The 19,439-nt window shown below is 40.6% G+C and overlaps 2 protein-coding genes and 1 long non-coding RNA gene across 4 annotated transcripts; 1 reads left to right on the forward strand and 2 right to left on the reverse strand.

The window, feature by feature from the left end:
- Nucleotides 1–1,006: 1,006 nt before the first annotated feature.
- sord (sorbitol dehydrogenase) lies at nt 1,007–11,141 on the reverse strand. The gene is made up of 9 exons (XM_066701264.1): nt 10,945–11,141; nt 10,127–10,160; nt 8,424–8,588; nt 7,943–8,102; nt 7,497–7,615; nt 5,817–5,882; nt 3,970–4,145; nt 2,237–2,358; nt 1,007–1,318 (listed from the first exon to the last, which is right to left on the reverse strand). Exons 1-9 carry the CDS (start codon nt 10,993–10,995, stop codon nt 1,153–1,155), a joined length of 1,059 nt encoding a protein of 352 aa, XP_066557361.1. The 5' UTR covers nt 10,996–11,141; the 3' UTR covers nt 1,007–1,152.
- Nucleotides 11,142–11,333: 192 nt separating this feature from the next.
- On the forward strand, nt 11,334–15,352 carry LOC136747934 (uncharacterized). 2 transcript variants are annotated; one of them, XM_066701266.1, is made up of 5 exons: nt 11,334–11,625; nt 11,846–12,048; nt 13,445–13,865; nt 14,187–14,326; nt 15,124–15,352. In XM_066701266.1, exons 2-5 carry the CDS (start codon nt 11,887–11,889, stop codon nt 15,220–15,222), a joined length of 822 nt encoding a protein of 273 aa, XP_066557363.1. In that variant the 5' UTR covers nt 11,334–11,625; nt 11,846–11,886; the 3' UTR covers nt 15,223–15,352. The 2 variants fall into 2 exon arrangements, with proteins under 2 accessions (XP_066557363.1, XP_066557362.1); XM_066701265.1 differs by lacking the exon at nt 11,334–11,625 and having other exon boundaries at nt 11,632–12,048.
- An 83-nt stretch (nt 15,353–15,435) lies between these two features.
- Nucleotides 15,436–19,171, reverse strand: LOC136747935 (uncharacterized). Its single transcript, XR_010816550.1, has 8 exons — nt 18,854–19,171; nt 18,322–18,555; nt 17,980–18,061; nt 17,528–17,667; nt 17,193–17,254; nt 16,603–16,700; nt 16,194–16,282; nt 15,436–15,815 (listed from the first exon to the last, which is right to left on the reverse strand). It is a non-coding gene; the product is annotated as an uncharacterized LOC136747935 (long non-coding RNA).
- Between the last annotated feature and the right edge of the window lie 268 nt (nt 19,172–19,439).

Consider the following 19,439-nt stretch of genomic DNA (forward strand, 5'->3'; position numbering starts at 1 on the left):
TTGATGGGTAATTGTGACTAATTAAGCTCATAACTGAATCAAGTAGTTAACAAACAAAAACCTGAGACTGTCTCTCCAGGACCACAGTGGGCCAGCCCTGGGCTAGTGAGTTAAAGTTTTGATCTACTTCAGGCCTTGTTCAGAGAATTTGTGGAATTAATTTTATTTGGTTATAAAATAAAAGTGGCCTCCCCAGCATTAATACCCAGAACTGTGGTGCCCTGCTATTCAAAACACAAATATATCAGGTAAGTAGAGACCAAGGAGGCTTGGTTGGTTGTCTTATGCAGTTTTCATTTTTACAGTAAAATAAACAATATTTTATGTATTAATTTTAAGAAGAATGCACACTTTTCATTACTAGTATATTGTTTATTAGAAGCAAAGTGTAAAGTACAGAAATGGGAGCATGAAGCCAGCCAGAGTCAGGTTGAGAACATGTGAATGTGTGGTTTTCCAATTAGTCAATTTGTTGATAAATAGTAACACCAAACACATGGGAATAGCATTTCTTACAATGGTCACTTGTGAGATTCATAGTTAATCCTGCCACCTGAACAGAGCGTTCAAAATGCACCATGGCACCACTTCTAACACAAAGACACCAAAGCAAAATCCAGAGAGAACTTTCTCAAGTCTCTGGCCCATATTTATAAAGTGTCATGTCATGCTAAATTACCACTCTTTACATTACACTCAAAAAGTACATTACACTAATTTGGCCAACTCCTAAAATATGTATAGATTTTGAAGGAACAATTACCTGGCAAGAGGGACGAGACTTTCCTGACCTGGAATGAGTCAAGGAGCTTCTGCAGGGGCGGAAGAGGACAAAGCAAGGATTGTTGGGAAGGTGCATTTGTCCCTGGTGTCTTATTTGTGGGTTTGGTGAAGGTCAGGTGTGAGATTGGGGTTGTCCTCCTCCTGAAATGTAGTTTAAATCTCTGTTTTGCAGAGAGAGGCTTAGCTGCCTCTGATTTGTTCAAAGGAAAAATGAGGACACAGCTGCTTTTCTGTTTTATTTTATTCTTGTTTAATACTCATAATGGGAGAAAAAAAAACAAGTTTCAACTCCGCATGATGGTGAAAGCTTTATGAATACGGTATGAATTTTGCAAGACTGTCCGGCTTGGGGTGCAGGACGGCACGACCTCAGGGACTCTGGTCATTCCTGTCACACTTGACCATGACCTTGACACCCAGACCACGCCGCGTGGTCTCGAATGCATCCAGTGCCTGCTCCAGGGGGAAGCGGTGAGTCACCAGCGGCTTCACGTTCACTTTCTGAGAGGCCAGCATGGAGATCGCCATCGGCCACCTGCAAGCAGGAACAGGAGGGGGGCAGGGATGAGGCAAGGAGGGGCAGATGGTATACTATGGCTGCATATTGTTTGGGGCTGTGCGCTCCTGTGCTTCATGTCTGTATGAAACCATATATATATGTAGTGTATTTAACTGATCGACTTTTCAGGCATACTAAGTAACTGGAACTGAAAAAAGCTCCCAGTTGTTTATAATAATGATGCCATCCCAAGTGATTTCACACTGTGCAATTACTGGTGGCAAGACTTCCTGTTTGTCCCATTGGTCACAGTGAAAATGCAAATCACTAAGTGTCAGTGTACCGCAGCAAAACCTCAATTTCTCGGCAGCAGTTTGTCAACATACTGGAGTAGTGCAAACAGCTCTAATGATACATTAAAACCAATTTTTTGTAATGAAAAGCTTCAGGTAAAGCCAGAGCTTGAAATGTTTGTATACTGTAGTCAAAGTACTACATAATAAAATGTAAACTATAAATAATTCTAGATGTGAGTTTATATATCAGAAGGCTAAACCTTGGGTCAATGTTCTGTACATGTATGTACGATGAAACCAGGACAGTGGTTCTCAAAGTGGCACCTCCAGCTGTATTTGTGCCCCTTAGGCTGAGCTGCCATTCCCACCACAGCTTGTGCTTTTTATATATTTTGGATGCATCATATATTATAGCCAGAAATGTGGGGACTTAATGCAGCATTACTTTTCTTTTTCCTGTTCTTCTGTTGTTAAGGATGATGACGATTAACAGACATGAGAGAAAACAAATCTTAAGGGGAAACTAATATGATGACAATATGGTGCTTCATCTGCCATGCCCTTTAAGCTTGCAGACAGCCAGTGATGAGCAGCACACAAGCTCCCTCATGGACCAGCTCAGGCTGCAGGAAGTGGGAGGCCCGTGGGCGCTGCTCACGTGTTGCAGTAGCGGAAGACTCCTCGCAGGTCGACCTCTCGGACGGCGGCGTCCAGCAAGGGAATGTTGACCATCTCTTTGCCGAGCCCGACCAGAACCACCACTCCACCAGACCGGGTCGCCTAGTGGGAGGGAGCACAGAACCAACCAAATTCAGGCTCTTAGATGTGCAATTTGCCCAGAATCATAATTGTTTGATAAAATGTTGGAAAGCATGACTTGTGTGCTACTGGTTTCAGCTACGTGACAAAGAAGTCATGAATAACGCCCTTTTAATTGTCTGTAATTCTTGGCAGGTGATATAAAAAGTTATTTCTATCCTACAACATGAGTAAACCTTATATTTGCATAATTATCTGACCTGAGACAATCCGTGACAAGCAAAGTGTTACACCTCTGTCCCAGATTGATAACCAGAGTCAGCTACAATGCAGAGCTATCTTTAGATATCGCAGTTATACAATCTTGATCTGTTACTTATTAATTGAAAGGATCAAATATGGTATTGCTAAATTACAGTGATGAGAAATGTGTCAGAAACTCAGCTATTTACAATAGGGAAAGGTCAAATCAAGACTGCCAGGCAAATAAGGAAGCAGGTATCTCAGGAGCTGAAGTAAAAAGGCTTTGGTGTAACAATAAATATTGATATCAAACAACACACAAATCACACCCAAAGATTAATTCAGATATCTTTTATTTATTCATTCTTTGTTATATTTTCTTTAGAGATGCGTTTCTTAACTCATAGGACCTGGTGTTATCACAGGATTATTTAATTTAGATTTAAACATGTACAGTACAGGGTCTGTGCTCTTTAGCATGTCATCTGAAACTGCTGATTCACCTTCTCTGGTAGGATGTTTTCTCTTCCCCTGTGAGGGCCCTGATGTAATGCCTCTGGAGGAGTGGGGGTAAGTGAAGATGCAAGGCAGATGCAGGGCAGAGTAGTTTGTATATTTATATTATACTGATTGAATATTGATTGACCCCTCCAGGGCCATTAAATTAAACTTAAGGAATCACAGTCCTGATCCCAGAGGACAGTCACCCAGGTCACTTTAAAAGACTCAAGGCTATGCATCACAGGGAGATGTTCAGAGGTCCTGGAAACTTGATCCCGGGACATTACTTGATTCCATTTAAGTCCTTTTTATATGTTTAAAATATATGGTAGGAATTTAGCTTGTCATATATTTGGAACAGAATAATAAATATATGGACTACTGACTGAAATGTATTTTAAAATATATTCCATATGTTTTAAATATATGTACAGTACTGTGCAAATGTTTTAGGCAGGTGAGAAAAAGTAAGAATACTTTCAGAAATAGACATATTAATTGATCAATATAATCTATTAACAGAAGAGCTGTGCTTAGTTCTCCAAGGTGTTTGAGACAACTTATTTGCCGAGTTCCTTCAAAAACTGTGGAAGTGTACCTAGAAGAACTGATGCTGTTTTGAAGGCAAAGGGTGGTCACACCAAATATGGATTTGATGTAGATTTTTCTTCTGTTCACTCACTTTGCATTTAGTTAATTGATAAATATAATTTATTAACGTCTATTTTTGAAAGCATTCTTACTTTACAGCATTTGCATCTGCCTAAAACTTTTGCACAGAACTGTATATGAACAAAAAGTCTGAAAATAAATACAGGTACCGTTCATCATCTACCACACATTAAAAATCCCCATTGGTTGGCTCTGCGGTGACCGAGGCACACTCACATAGATGGCCGTCTGGATGCAGGACTCCGCTCCGGTGCACTCGATGGTGATGTCAGGTTGGCGGCCCAGCAGTCCCTTCACCCTCTGCGCCAGCACGGCTGCGCTCTCCTTCTGCACCTGCATGGCGTAGTCTGCTCCCAGCTCTTTCGCCTTCTGCAGCCGGTCCGCTGACAGGTCTGTAGGAGGGGGGGACAGGACATGCATCACATGTAAATATCTCAGAGTATGTGAATTTCTCCAGCATATTCGTTATTATATATTACTAAATATTTTAATTAAATACATATACGGCGTTTCAGCTGTAAACTCTTAAAAATGAATAAGTTATAAATACTTTATTTTCCAACCGCCGGACCCACAGTTTATGCGGTAGGCTCTTCTGAATATATAGCCTACAATCTGGGTTTTGTAATAAAATTAGTAATTGTAAAATATGTATAATTGTGTTGATTGCTGAAACACATTATTTTCTGCACATCCTATATTCATATATTATTATTATTATTATTATTTATTTGATTAGATTTGCACCTGATATAGCGCCTCATCTTGCTGAGCCTATTAGGCAGTTTCTAACTTTCCTTGGAATTCAAACTGAGGTCTGTGGATCAATGCCTTGATCAGTCACCTGCTTGATCATGTATGCTAATTATTTTGTATTAGGTGTAGGGCTCGCAAACAGGCTGGCTGGTATTAGTGTTTGTTACACTGCTGTTGGCACTATAATTCAATATCTATCTATATATATATATATATATATATTAAAAGGTGACCGCTGTGGTGATTAATACACAAGAGCATGGACTACACAACCAGAAATTCCTGTCCAGACTGTCAAGAATAGACTGATGAGTTTGCTCGTAAACCACTGACTCAGGGAAGTAGAGTCTTACAAAAACAAGAAAGCACCATGTACAGGAATTGTTATCAGTAATTACAACTGCAACAAAAAAAAAATACATACAAATCCATGATACAGGAAACACTTTCCTGGCATTTACCCAGTGGCGCCTGGTGATTTTATTGACAGGTGAGGCACGCATCAGGGAAAAAAGTTAATAAATAAAAAATATGGTCTACAGGTTAATTACATTTAATACGTTCTTAATATACTGCTGTCATAATACATTTATCAAATACCTCCATTAAAAAGAAAGAAAATAAACTATGTCTACCTTAATTGTAGTGAAGTGTGATAACATTATTAAGGGAAACCTCATTCCTTAGTTCTGTGCTCCTGTGATGAGCTGTGCAAAGTGGCACTTTGTGACCCACTTTTCCAGTTGCAGTACCATCACTGGTCCAATAGATTTTTTGGGTTGACAAGCAAACATGATCAGCAGTGTAATTTGTTAGTCACTGTGTTACCGGTCAGCCATTTATGTACCCCATACCAGGACACGTGAAACTGCCTTGTTCGTTTACAGTCTTTCTTAAAAACTTCCAGCACAGGTTTTATTCTGCCCTCCTTCACAAAGACACGTCTCTCTTCGACGGACCTTAGCGAAAACCTGCGCTGTTTAAGCTCACTCACAATGTCGTTCTGTAGAATTTTTTTTAAATGTGTAAGAAATACAGCAAACCAATCATGAGCGAAACATGCAATTGCCATATATAAGTTCAACTCCATTTCCGCTTCCACTGTACAGAGAATGGTGCCTCACCAGTTGCATATCATTTTTTTATTTCTGTTTAATGGATTAAAAAAAAATGAATATGCATTATATTATTATGATTATTATTTCTATTTTAACATTTTGGAACTCTAATTAAACTGTTAATTCTTAGTGAAGCTGTGCCTTAGTTGCCTAATCGGACGAGCCACCTCTGCATTTACCCATCCTTACCACTCATCACAACTTGAGAGGCTCCCATTGCTTTAGCAACCAGTAGACAAACAAGTCCAATGGGCCCTGCAAGAAGACAAAAAGGGTGTACTGTTGAACTTGGGGGTTGCACAGAAGGCTTTCATGCTAAATAGTAAATGGAGAGTACTGTGCAGCACTGGTGTGAATGAGTCCCAGTGATCTCCCTACAGTGGAGTGGTTATCTTTCCATTTCCTGATCTAAATTAATCACTTAACTGGACATGATTGTTAAGCTCTTGACAAGTAGGTGATTTCAAAACTGCCCTTGAATACATCAACTTTGAGTTACCAAGACAGAAAGTTCTGGGTGGCCTGTTTTGGAGTGTTATATTTTCTTAATTTGTATTTGTTTGTTTATTTATTTATTTTATCAATAAATCAGGCTGATTTGAGCTGAACTCATAGCTCAAGTAGAATGAAAGCTAGTGTAAGGAGTGGCCTTCTGGGAACTGGAGTGTGACGTCTGCATTTGGTCACTGGCTTACACAACACTCTTGAGATGTACATGACCCAAAGTAAATCTCTACCCTCCCTTGGGTCAAAGGTCAAGAACACTGCATGAGGTAGCTTCTCAGACCGCAGTACTCTCGCACGTTTAGCTGTTTCTTTCCCTGCATTACTACTCCTTAACCACCAAGTACACGGTGAGTGCAGGATATCACCATGACTCTTCTTTTCTGATCAGTTGGGATTTCACTTAATACCAGGGACATGACTTGCCACCCAGAAAGCGGTCACTTGTTAGGCCTATAATTTCAGTGTCATTCAAGATTTTGTGGGGAAGGAGACGTAGCAATGACTTTCTGCTGTTTATCTTGGTTTTCTGTTTGTCTTTTCAGCGTGTGAACCTCACGGGTTTCAGTCAACCAGAACTTTTGCTGAGTTTAAGGGAACTCTCATTTCTTTTGTACAAAATCCTCCCCCACCACACAGAAACGAATCTTATCTCACATCTTAGATCACTGTGCTGTGAGTTTAGGTTAATTAAAGATCGATCGATAAATAGATAAATAAATAAATAGAAGTACTTAAGGGGACACCATCAGTATCGAACTCTGTGATAAAAAAACAGCTTTCGTGTGGGATAAACCCTGAGCCCTGCTCATTGTCCAGCCATGTGGAGGCTGATCTGACAGAAACAGGAATAGATTGCTTTTTATGCTTCATTCTTGTTCAGAACAACACACTGTACTCAATTTCACCAGTAAAAAAAACAAACTGCATTTGGCACAGGGTCCCCAGTGGGTGATAGTCATTAAAGCACTCGTTCAAAGACGGCCACTGTTCCCCTTTTCTTTCTCCTTTTTTCATCAATGGTGGTGAGGGACTGCCAGCTTCAACTTGGAAACACAAGCTCTGGCAACTCAATACCTAGGAATGGCCACCACAGATCGTTTGTTCTGGCTGAGCAGAGAACCTCTTTGCAATGTCTAACGTGATCAGCCTCCCAAATGCAGAGATTTTTTTTTAAAGGCAGTGTTAGCATGTCGCAGATGTGCTTGTGCTTGTTCTCTTATGTGCTTGGTGTTTTGGCATGGTGGGATCATCTCAAAAATGTTTGAGACTAGCTGTCTCCCAGACTGCAGGGCTCTGTCTGTGTTCACTGGCTGGGCAACTAGAGTCAGCCTGGTGTTGGAAGCAGGCATTTCTGTTCTTTACCTGCCCCACAGATGAACATGGTGCTGCCCAGAGTAACCCCAGCCCTGCGACAGGCATGGATTCCCACAGACAGCGGCTCGATCAGAGCCCCCTCCTCAAAGGTCACGTTGTCGGGCAGCCTGGTGCGATAATAGGAGAGGAAAGGAGAAAAACATGATCAAGTTGCTTATAGGATTCAGACAAGATTTGTACAAGATTGTGAATTAAATTTTCTCTCAGCATCCCGTATTGTTTTAAAGTCACACCTCTCAAGGTCTCTTCAGCCAATACTTTCCAGTCCAGTCCAGATTACACACACACACACATACACAATCTGGCAATGAAATAACTAAAACTAGTGTTACAGTTTTTGTGCAGGCTACCTACTAATATGCTCCCCACCTGAAAATACAATTTACTAATTTCAGCCCCCTGGTTTCTCTGTGCATGGTCAGGATGGCACTAACTTGTAACAGAAGTTGGCGTTGTGAGTGTAGAATCGGCATAGGTTGCCATCATCTGGGGGGGTGGCACAGAAGAATATGGTGGGCGAGAGGTTGTAGCGCCCATTTTTGAAAAACTCATCCATATCCCGTGGGACCCCGGGCTCGATGGCAACTCTGTCCCCTGTGGGTTAAAAAAGGCAGTGAAGTTACAGCAACTTTAATTGCCACAGATAAGAGGACAGCTCCTCTGACCTCACTGCCTTCTCAAGAACCACAGAAAGCGATAACGCCTTGATTTCTAAGCTTGGTGGTGATGTGTACGTGTTGCAGTGACCCACCCAACTGTATCTCAAAGGCCATACAAACCACAGGATTGTTACTAGTGTTTTTTTTTTTACACACACACACACACACACACAGTGCATGGGCAAATGTCTGAATTCTGATTCCCAATACGCATTTTACATTCTCCATGTGAAATCCAAGACCCCCTCCCACTGACCTGGTTTGAGGTGTCTGACCTCTGACCCCACTTTGACGACCTGTCCTGCGGCCTCGTGTCCCAGAACCATGGGCTTCTTTAGCACGTAGTCACCAATCCTGCCATGCTGCCAGTAGTGGACATCCGAGCCGCAGATCCCCACCGAGTGCATCCGCAGCAACACATCTGGTTGCACAACACAGCACATCAGGCAGGTCCAGTACAACAGCACTGTAGGCCAGCACTGTGTGTAACCCCTAAGCTCTAACACAGTTGTGTTTTCACAGGCCGCCGGTTTACCCCGGTTGCTTGGGGGAACAATACTCCTACAGTTCTGAACACATGCATTTACATGATTTTATTCGTCTGTGGAGGGAGCATGCAGTTCTGGAAAACACAGAGATATGTGGATAAATGCTCTTTCTTTTGTCCCCCACTTGTACTGGGATTTTATCGATGCCCGTAAACTACAAACGAACAGGTAAATATTACCAATGCACAAACACGAACTGGAAAACTAAACTAGATTTTCGTTCATGTTTCACAATGCAGTTTCTTTTTACCAGTGACCTTTTCAGTTATGCTCAGTTCTTGTGCTGCCCTGGAGGAGCTATGCTGTGTAATTTATATCATGTTAGGATTAAAAACAGTGTGCAAGAAATTGAATTAAAAGAGACTGCCAGAAACTGAGTATTTGCTGGGTCTCAAAATTAAACCAGCCTACTGCTTTATCTCGTAATGGGAGACGCTCACTGCAGCAAAGAGCAAAATAATGAAATGCTTTTTCTGTGGAGGGAGAGTTGGTGGAAATTCCCATTTGACTTTCCTGAGAACTGACAGGCCTGATGACAGGCGTGTCTGATCAAGCAGACAAAAGAGAAAACATAAATTGTCTGCTGTTGATCGAAGGGCACATTATCCCTCCTTTATACAACCTGTAGAATGTCCCCCCAGATATATTTTTTTCTTTCGTTCTTAAACATCACAATATCTGAAGTGAATACATTCTTGACTATTCAGAAGAATGTTTGATACCCATTTTCTCTCTTTCTTTCTCTCTTTCTCGCCAGTAGGCCTAAATATTCTGAATGACCCCTTGTTGATAAATGAGTAACCGCTTCCCAAAGTGGGCACGGCTTTTGGTGAACAAATAAGCAAACAAAGATTGAAGATAATTACAAAAAACATCCAGTTCCTGTCAAGACATTGAATAAATAACAGAGTAAATTGAACACAACTACTATAAAATATCTCATCAAGGATGTAATTAACTTGGAAATTCCCTCGGATGGTATCAAAGCAAGACTTTCTTCTACTTGAACATGAGTATGATTATACTGTAGAATGTATGCACACTCATTTCACGGTCTGCTTGTCCGCCCTCTGCAGGACATACCACATTTTGTGCCTCTGAACCTGCCATTCAGAATCCATATACTTTTATGATAAAAAAACAACAAGGAATAAAATCAATTAATCCATGGATTAGTGTCTTGTTCCATCTCCTCTTCACAGTTGGTCATAAGTCCCATCCATCCATCCTTTTTTGAAACCGCTTATCCTGGTGAGGGTCACGGGGAAGCTGGAGCCGATTCCGGCAGGCATAGGGTGCAAGGCAGGAATACACTCAGGACGGGACGCCAGTCCATCACTGGTCATTAGTCCCCCATAAGGAAAAGATAATATGAGTCCCAAGGATATGCAATGAAAACAGTCTGTCTTACCATTGGGGCCGGGCTCAGGGATGGGACGGTTTTCCTGTGAATATAGGTTGCAGGGGGGGAGAAAAAAAATCCAAAACATTATCTCATCCATTAGAGAGTTGTGTGTTCTGGTTCAAAAGTGTGTTTCACCAAACCAAACTCACATGTAAAGCATTTCAACATACAGAAAGTGCTCTAACTCTGTATACTTTACCACAGTACAATACTAGTACATGTAAAATATATTATCAGAGTCTTAGTATATTCAAAGTACATTTATAGTATATCTCAACATACTACTTTCTGGTAAGGGTACTTGCAACTAATCGATAACATGGGGAGGAAATAATCCCCTGCTGCGTGACGTCATGGAATTTACAGAACTGTGTGTACATACCCTGACTTCCTTCAAGATAACTGTTAGGATGGCATTTATACACTTAACCCACTTTCAACTAATGCGTAACGTATTTCTTGGGGAAAAGGTTGCTGCAATGTATTGTTTATTTTGGACTCCAATTACATTGCTACTGTTATAGATTACTGTGGAGCCGCAACGTGTTTTATTCATTTAGTGCTACTTTTGTAGCCACGGTCATTAGTGCTGTCGCCCGCCGGCGCGCTGACTCAATGCATGCATTTTGGCCTTTTACCCCGCTAACACGATGTAGACCCAACGCACAGGCAACGTATATGACGTCGCTATTAACGATAGTAATAACCGTAAAGTTGTTACAGGAATCTGCAAATGCAAATTGTGCCTCCGCCTTTTTCAATGGAAAACGGGCAGGGAGAGACGTGCATTCACTTTGTATTCAGAATGACTAATTTAATATTACCAGTCTAAGGTCTCCCGCAGCATGAAGCACCACGGACAGGTTACCTTCCATCTTGGGTGTTTATGTGCGAGGATTGTGTGTCGGAGGCGGATTCAGTTCCCCGCTGCAGACTCGGGCTCAAAGTCCCTTTTCCTGTTTTTCTATTAACCAGAAAAGACATCTCCACAGAAAGTGCTGATGCAAACAGAGCCGAGTCCCGGTCTAGTGCAGGGTCACAGCCAAACAGCATACAAATACCCCGAGCTGAAGTGCAATTAAAGCCGTTTGTTCATTACAGAATCAAGTTATATGTTCGGGTTTTGGTTAGGGTCTCTGTTGTATCTGATTTACAAACTAATATCAACACAGACATGAAAATATACGGGATTCTCTATTAAGAAATGATCGTTGTACATGCATGTGAAGTGTGTGGGTGTGCGCTTTCTATTCATTAACACATACATCTAACCCGCTTTAAAATCAAATCGAGTACAGCTAACGGTTTTAGTTCAAGAAAGTGCACGGAGTTTCACAATTATAAATAAGTGGAAGGAAATATTGAGTGTGTAAAAAAACTTGGCTATTAAAAAATGTAAATTGATAGGAACTTGAATTTAGCAGGGTTGCGCCGATTTCAGTAACAATACGGTTCCTGTGACCCGGATGTTATTGTGGACGGAAGGACATGTTTCTATGGCGACGGTAAACGCATAATAATATAGACACGAGTTTTAAAGTTTCTTTTAAATATCGTTAGTATTAATATGGACACCTGATCATATGCATACACCGTGCGCCTAGTATTCTACTAATGCAAAGTTGTCATAACATATATTTCAAACCAAAGAAATGTGTTAAAATGAATGAGATAATCATGATTTATTTATATATACAAGCACAACGTTTATGTATGTATGCACAGATAGTGAAGTGCGCAGGCGTGTCTAGGGTATAAGGCGAAGGATGGACGTGGAAGCGCTGACGCTGGACGCCCTGCGCAGACAGTCAGAGGCGCTGAACCTCAGCCACCGTGAGATCCGGCTGCTGCCGCCCGTGCTCTCGAAGCTGACCCGCTTAAAAAGACTGTTTCTAAACCACAATCGCCTTATTTTACCACCTAACGAGGTAAGACGACAGCACCTGTCTGCTGCTAGGCATATGCATTTCCATTAATGCATTTTCCCGTATCATTCCCAGTTCCCTAGTTTCTGACTTTGATCCAACCCCGTCACCAGTTTCAATCACTACAGGGCTAGTATGCAAACATGAACTAGAATTGGGATCTGAACATGCATGTGACAGTACCTTTTGAATGGCATATTATTGGATATGTATCACTAGTACAGGACAGATTACTCAGTTTTTTCATCATAACCTCTTTAATATGCAAACACAAGCCTCATAATGAAAAGTGTGATTCAATGCAGAAAAAAAGCTGCTCCTGGAAAAGTTATACAATGATTAACTTCCTTAAAACTAAGTAGGCAAAGCTTTTGGTGAACAAATAAGCAGAAACCATCCAGTTATTTTTCTTAAGAACATTGAATGAATAACAGTGATGTGAACACAATATACTACTACATCTCATCAGAGGTGTAATTAACTTGGAAAGTCCCTTGGCTAGTATCAAAGCTAGACTTTCTTCTACTTGAACATGAGTATGATTATACTGCAGAATGTACCTGCACACCTATTTAACAGTCTGCTTGTCTGCCCTCTGCAGGACACAATTGCCTACTGATAAAGACATGTGAACCTGGCATTCAGAATCCATATACTTTTATAATACAAAAAACACAAAAGCAAGGAATTAAATCAATGAATGCATGGATTACGTGTTCCATCTCCTCTTGACAGTTGGTCATTAGTTCCCCATAAGGAGAAAAGAATGTCAGTCCCAAGGATAGGCAATTAAAACAGTGTCTGGTTGTGAAAATAGGTTGCTGGAACAAAATAAAAATAATGTCATCCAGCAATTTGAGATCAGGATTGTGTATTCTTGTTCAAATTTTTTTTTCAATTAATATGCCAAACATTTATACATTAAGCATTGCAACATACTGAAAGTTCTCTTAAGTATGTTTTATTGACATAATGGGGTGTACAGTGAGCTGACCGATAGGACTGTGTGTGAAACCCATTGGGTCGAGGTGTGAGGTCCCCCTCATCATTTGAACAAGGGGTGGTGCAGTCCGTTCTTGTATAGGGTCACTCTCGCACGTGACAGTATTAAGACTGAAAATGGTAGCCTAAATACCAGGTAGTGGTACATGCAATTAACTTCTAGTGCGATCACACTGCCAAGGTTGGCTTTGGAACAAACTGGAATATTTCAAACCCACTGTACTGTGGACATGTGTCCCTTTTCTTTAAATGTATTAATCCAAGGTTATGTACCTCTTATCCCCTCTGGAAAGCTCCAGTGTTCTCAGAGTGCCCTGTCACTCTTGACACAGAAGGGGGCCCTCAGTATCCTGTGATAGTAAAGGCCAGGCCGTGTTTTCTGTTTTGCTTGCTCTAGCTTTTGCACTTGGAGCAGCTAGAGGAGTTGGTCCTGGATGAGAACCAGCTGACTGTGTTGCCCAGTGAGATGGGTTGTCTGGGCCACCTGGGCTCTCTGAGTGTGAGCCACAACCCCCTCTCTGTGCTCCCTGCTCAGCTGGGGGAGCTGGCGGAGCTGGGCGAGCTGTGGGCCAACAGCTGCAACCTCATCTCCTTGCCTTCCTCGGTGTGCAAACTCCACAAACTCCGTAAACTCGGAGCGCGCAACAACCACATCACGGCCCTGCCCACCGAGTTCATGCAGCTGGCCAGCCTGCAGTGGTTGAACCTCGCCTGCAATGGGCTGTGGGAACTACCAGAGGGCTTTGGGACACTCCAGACCTTGACTTTCCTGAACTTGGATGGGAACAAATTTGAAGATGTTCCCGAGTCGCTGTCTGGTCAGTCTCATGGCATGTCTTATAAGCTGGAGTTGGATTGAATTTTTATAAAATTGCAAATTCACATTAAAGGTTTAAAGGCTGTGTGCATGTCAGATCTGGCTAATACTGTGCTTTTCATGATAAAAAAACAAAATTAATCTCTACCTGTGTATCAGCCTGTGTGGAAAACACACGTCTGTTATTGGAGAATAACCTCACAAACTAATGCCAAGGCTTTAGTATCCATTAAAGAATTACGTGTCCAGTATGCACGGACTGCTGTGGTGTCCTAGTTCAATTTATTGTGCTTAAAGTAAATTAACTAAATCTATCTTCCAGACATGCCCAGTCTTCTAGTGCTTCACATGAAGTCCAACTGCATTAGGTCACTGCCAGATGACCGAATCCTGGGATTTACTCAGCTGACTAAACTAGACCTGCGCAGAAACCCACTAACACAAAGACCTGCTCATTGGAAGGTAAACTAACACACCATATAATTTTCTGCATGAAACATGTTTCATTACAATATTAACTTAAAAAAAACCTTTCCCAAAAATGTTCTCTTTTGAACTTTGTTTTGCATTAGAATTTATACCATGATGAAATGGCATGATCATCATACAAATACTGTTTTATGTCAGGCTTACAAGTAATGGAAACTGTTTTGTTTAACCCTGCCTTCACAGAGGTACAGTATTAGGTTTTATAGAGGTTATGTTAGATCCATTTTAAAATGATTCCAATAACACGCAAAAATAACACTTTATATACTATACCACGATATGAAATATGCCAGTCACTTTAGTCATCAAGTGAATTATACAAATATTATTAAAAGGCTTTGTATTTATGGAGATAATAATTTGCCAGAGATCTGGATTGCAGCACCCCCTCTTGGTAAGTTTTATTATTTTGGATGATTGCAAAACCAAATAGTTACTTTACTGAAATAGTAATTGTAAATAAAATGTTTATGCCATGTTTCCCTGTCACATAGGACTAAATGTATGTCTTTATTTTTAATCACTACTGATGTTTTTCTGTAAACATAATTGTTCTGAAACTAAACTAGCTTTTGGACTTGTACATTACTGTTGTGCAGATCACTGACAAGATCCAGACACCACCCTGAAATCTGTCAGGGAGAAATCTTTAATCACTGCACTATTACACATCTTTAATTCCACTTATACAATGTAGTTTGACAACAAAATAGCACATTGATAATAAAAATGACAATCCTGTTTTTTTCTTCTATCTATTTCTTCTCCAGGGTTTGGACTTCATTTTACTTGGAAGTGTAAAGGAAGCAGAAGCAACCGATATTTGTAATACAGACAGACAGACGGCCCAGGGATGTGTAAGGGAATGAAGCACTGACAGACCCAAGATACCCAACTCAAAACAGGACTTCAATAGCCATGAACATCCCTAGGTACACTTCAAAGACTGAGCCCAAATAAGAACTGTGAAATTATATTACTTTCCTTCTATTGATATAATTTAGTAATTATTACTGAACAAGCATTTCCTTAACAGATTGTATTGCATTTGTTACAGTAATAGAGTCTGGGAATAAAAGGTTTTCAGTGCAGAAGTAAGGTTTTCTTAGTTTTGAGACTTATCACAAAAAGGCATACTCCAGAGTTGTTAGCGCTGCATTTTTAAACAAAATGGTACTATATTACAGAGCTGTGCCAGAACATATAGAACATACTCAACTCTTTTTTACTAACTACAACACGGGACTGCATGGCACTTTCACAGTAAAATACAGAACCAGGCAACTGAAGATACTCTGCAATGATATCAGTGAGTGCTGATGATGCATCTGTCTCGTCTGTTATCCACAGAAGGGCAAGTATCCTTTTCACACAGCTCTGCACACTGAATATCCAGCGTGTCCAGGAGTGAAGCTGTGCAGCGCTCCTGAATACTTCTTCAGTTCGCTGCTGGAAACATAGCCTGCAGTGCAGAGTGTTACAAGCCATTCACGTCCTTTGGAACAATTACTGTGTGTTCACTTTCGTATTTAACAATAGCACTGCAATAGCTTTCCGTGTAATCCGAGGTAATTTGAAAGACAACACTTTGCACTGTGCCTGTTATCTCAAGTGTAAAGAGCTAAAGCCAACAGTGTAAATGTAGTATGTTTATTTAGCAAAGTAGTGTACAATTTTTCCATATCACAACTGCAGTGTTATAGAACTATAACAAGGAGCAACAAAACAAAATATGTAAAAAGTAAAATATAAAGGTGCGTGTTGTTTATATTTCAGGAAAAGAACAATACAAGCCTAGTATTCCAAATGTTAACCACATTTCAATTGTTTAAATTCTTACCTGTAACCATATTATTCACTGGATAGTGCTGAACGAAACAACACAATGCACCATCTCTTGGTGCCTTTTTCCTCCCAAACACTTCCTGTCTTTGAAAAGAAGATGCATCTGACAGTCAAAATATAACTGCAGCTCAACCATTAATTATTCCACTGCTAATTACCAGCAACAAAGTGAGGAATTCCAAAGAAAAAATTGTGGAATTGTTTGTTTTGCCACATTGCTCTGGTGTTGTGCACAAGCCTGTACTGTACTGCCTGTACTAAGCCAACCTGGCAAGCTTTGGTAAATGGGGACCTCTGGTGGTACACTTTGGACCCACCCCCTGCACAGTACTACCAGGTATGTCAGATGAAAAGTATACAAATAAAATAAAGAAATGTGTATATAAATATATATTTTCACCTACCTGCTTTTACGCTTGTCTATTTTTAAGTGGCCCGGATTTAACCTGTGGCATTCTTCATCCGTCTGCACTCTTGTTTGGGTTCGTCTGACACTTTCTGCCTTTCAAAGACAATTGGAAGCAAGTCTGAATTGCACTGCTAATTACCAGTTTAATATCACACACAATGGACAAAGGTGTTTGGGTTGAACTATTTTTTAACAAAAAGTATGACAATCCTATATAAAACCCAACATATTATTATTATTTTTATTTCTTGGCGGACGCCCTTATCCAGGGCGACTTTCAACATGAGCGCAAAACAAAGTGCAACATACATCTACCTTTGGGAAATGCTAAGCCTGCATGACAAAATCAATGCTTGTTTTTAAATAGACCTCACTTACTATAAATGTTTCATCATTCTGTTTATATATATTAAATTGCTGATACTTCTTTTTGACTGTATTTGACTGCTTTCAATGTGTATACAGGGTTTACAAATTCCAGTTTCACTTCTGGAGAAACAAAATTCCCTCTGGGAGGCTTCAAACTCGGGTACATTCAAACCCAGGCTTTCTGTGCAGTGAATATGAATTAAAATGCAAACATACCTCTTTTGTGCCATTATGGTCTTCCTTCTCCCAAATGAAACATCCGACCGCTGCTTTCACTTCTAGAATCAGATGTTTGCAATATCACAAGCCATTTAGTCTTTACAGAGGGCATAGTATTAAAGAGCAATTGTGAATGTTTAAATCTGCTTGAAGAGACAGGATTTTAGATTGAGTGTGATATCATGAATAATTTTAAAGGGGTGATACAAGAGCTGGAAATAGCAATTTCATCTGAATCACATTTCAGTGCATGGGAGGGGAGACCAAAAACCAGAGAGCTTTACATTTCTGTGAGGAGAATGGCAGCATTACTGTTGTAAGATTATGCTGACCTTCCTGAACGCAGTCTGGTGGAAGAACATAGTGCCCGATGGCTACTGCTCCCTTGGTTCTGGATTTCTCACAGGCAGAGATATAGGAGGAGTGAAAAACTGTCAGCCTGTCCTCAAAGTAGTCCATACTCCTGAATAGCCTAATTCAAGAGCAAAGACCACATTAGATCCATGACATACAACTAAAGTTATCACTTAAAATCAGAAGGCATGTCTGTAGTGTGTTTGTATTACAACTGAAATCACTTCTGAACCTTACAAAGCTGTAGCTCCAAAGAAGAAGAAAAAACGTTGCAGTGAGGCAACCATTCTGAACTTATTCTGCACATAGATCATAAATTAAAGAGTTTTGCATCAAATAAAGGAATGTCTTTGGCTTTCACTATATGTGCTTTATTTGTATGTTTGTGTGTGTTGTGAATTACTTTAAAGCCCTGAGAGACAGACTGTACCTCTGGGTGTCAGGATGTGAGGCGTCATTACTGAAAAGGTATTCTGCTGCAGTACAGTTTGTAATAATCCCACCTTCAGACACTGAAACAGAAGGATTCTCATTTGTGTCATCTGCTTCACATCATTAATACTTACGTAGATCTAATATTGTAACAAATACAATGTTGGGACTCTTTTAACATACCCTGAATTAAAGTTGCCATTTCCATTACTGTATATTAACTAAACACTGTCTCTTGTAAGAGAAGGATCATACAGAGGACAACCCCACAGGAAATGTATAAACCCCGGTTTAACTCAGTGTATCTTAGGAGGAGGAGGACATGGAAAAGGGTACTTACCCCACACGTCGCACACATGTCTGCCTACACTCCTGGAAAACCAAGCTTTCTTATTTTGAAACATCCTCTTTAATCAATGTTTATTATTTCAAAACAAAGATTGATATCGTAAACCACCTCGGAACACAAACACAATGCAGGTATTTGGTTGAGAAGGCCTTTATTACGGGAACCTCCTTTGCTTTCATGGAGTCTTAAATTGGCTTAATCCGTTCTTGGTACAAATTCAGGATCCTGAACAAGATAAGAATCGCAGAAAAATTAATGTAATCCCACATCTGATCATTGAAAAAAATCACATTCAGCATGTCTTATTTTTTATTTATTATTCAAATGTAATGTTTATTGCATAGTCAAGTTTTTACGTTTGGTAATAAAATGCTTTACTATCAAGCTCATTATTATTATTATTATTATTATTATCATCATCTCACTAAGGACACAAACAAACAAACAAATACATACACCCGCACTCCCAGGATAACGTTTTTGATTATATTCCTGTTAAAAACAAAAACATAGTCGTACTTACTCGAATTAACCCACCAATGAAGCCCTGTAGCTTATAATAATTTAATTTCATATAAAAAGAACCAGTATTCATAAATTCATGTAATGTAAAGAGGCTTGTGTAAGAATGACTTATTTCACCGTAAAGACCCGTTTCCGGCGGGCGGGCGGGCGCGGTGTGTTCTGGGACTCGGCGCGAGCCCGAGGGAGCCGTTCCAGCCGCGTGCCGGCGTGACCAGTGACGCGACACTTCAAACAGCGCGCGCTTCTCCACCGACGAGGAGCCGGCGCCTAATTTGGACCCTAATTTGGACCCATTGTTCGCTTTTCCCCCATGAGACCCGGCTCGGTGCCGCGGAGCCGCTTTTTCTGGCACCAAAAACTTGCTGATCTGGAACATAACAACCAGTGACGTCAGCGCCGGGGCGGGTAAAGACGTCTCCACAAAAAGTGATTTGCCGGAGCGCAGCCGCCATGTTTAAAATGCCAGCAGAGACGCGAGCATTTGATTAAAAATGAGCGAAATGAGCAGCAACAGCGCTCTGTCAGAGACACTACAGTGACAATATGTCTCACACGTCAATAACGAGTTAGTTGTTGTCAAATGG

Source organism: Amia ocellicauda, chromosome 4 (genome assembly GCF_036373705.1).
Source record: "Amia ocellicauda isolate fAmiCal2 chromosome 4, fAmiCal2.hap1, whole genome shotgun sequence".
Classification (NCBI taxonomy): Eukaryota; Metazoa; Chordata; class Actinopteri; order Amiiformes; family Amiidae; genus Amia; species Amia ocellicauda.

Excerpts from the sequence above, each read along its gene's own strand:
- sord (XM_066701264.1), bottom strand. The coding sequence starts at position 10,995 with ATGGAAGGTAACCTGTCCGTGGTGCTTCATGCTGCGGGAGACCTTAGA. Across the intron at positions 8,103-8,423 it reads GGTCAGACACCTCAAACCAG|GGGACAGAGTTGCCATCGAG; the intron begins GTCAGTGGGAGG and ends TTTAACCCACAG. Across the intron at positions 7,616-7,942 it reads AACGCCAACTTCTGTTACAA|GCTGCCCGACAACGTGACCT; the intron begins GTTAGTGCCATC and ends TTATCGCACCAG.
- LOC136747934 (XM_066701266.1), top strand. The coding sequence starts at position 11,887 with ATGGACGTGGAAGCGCTGACGCTGGACGCCCTGCGCAGACAGTCAGAG. Across the intron at positions 12,049-13,444 it reads TTATTTTACCACCTAACGAG|CTTTTGCACTTGGAGCAGCT; the intron begins GTAAGACGACAG and ends TGCTTGCTCTAG. Across the intron at positions 14,327-15,123 it reads AAAGACCTGCTCATTGGAAG|GGTTTGGACTTCATTTTACT; the intron begins GTAAACTAACAC and ends TTTCTTCTCCAG.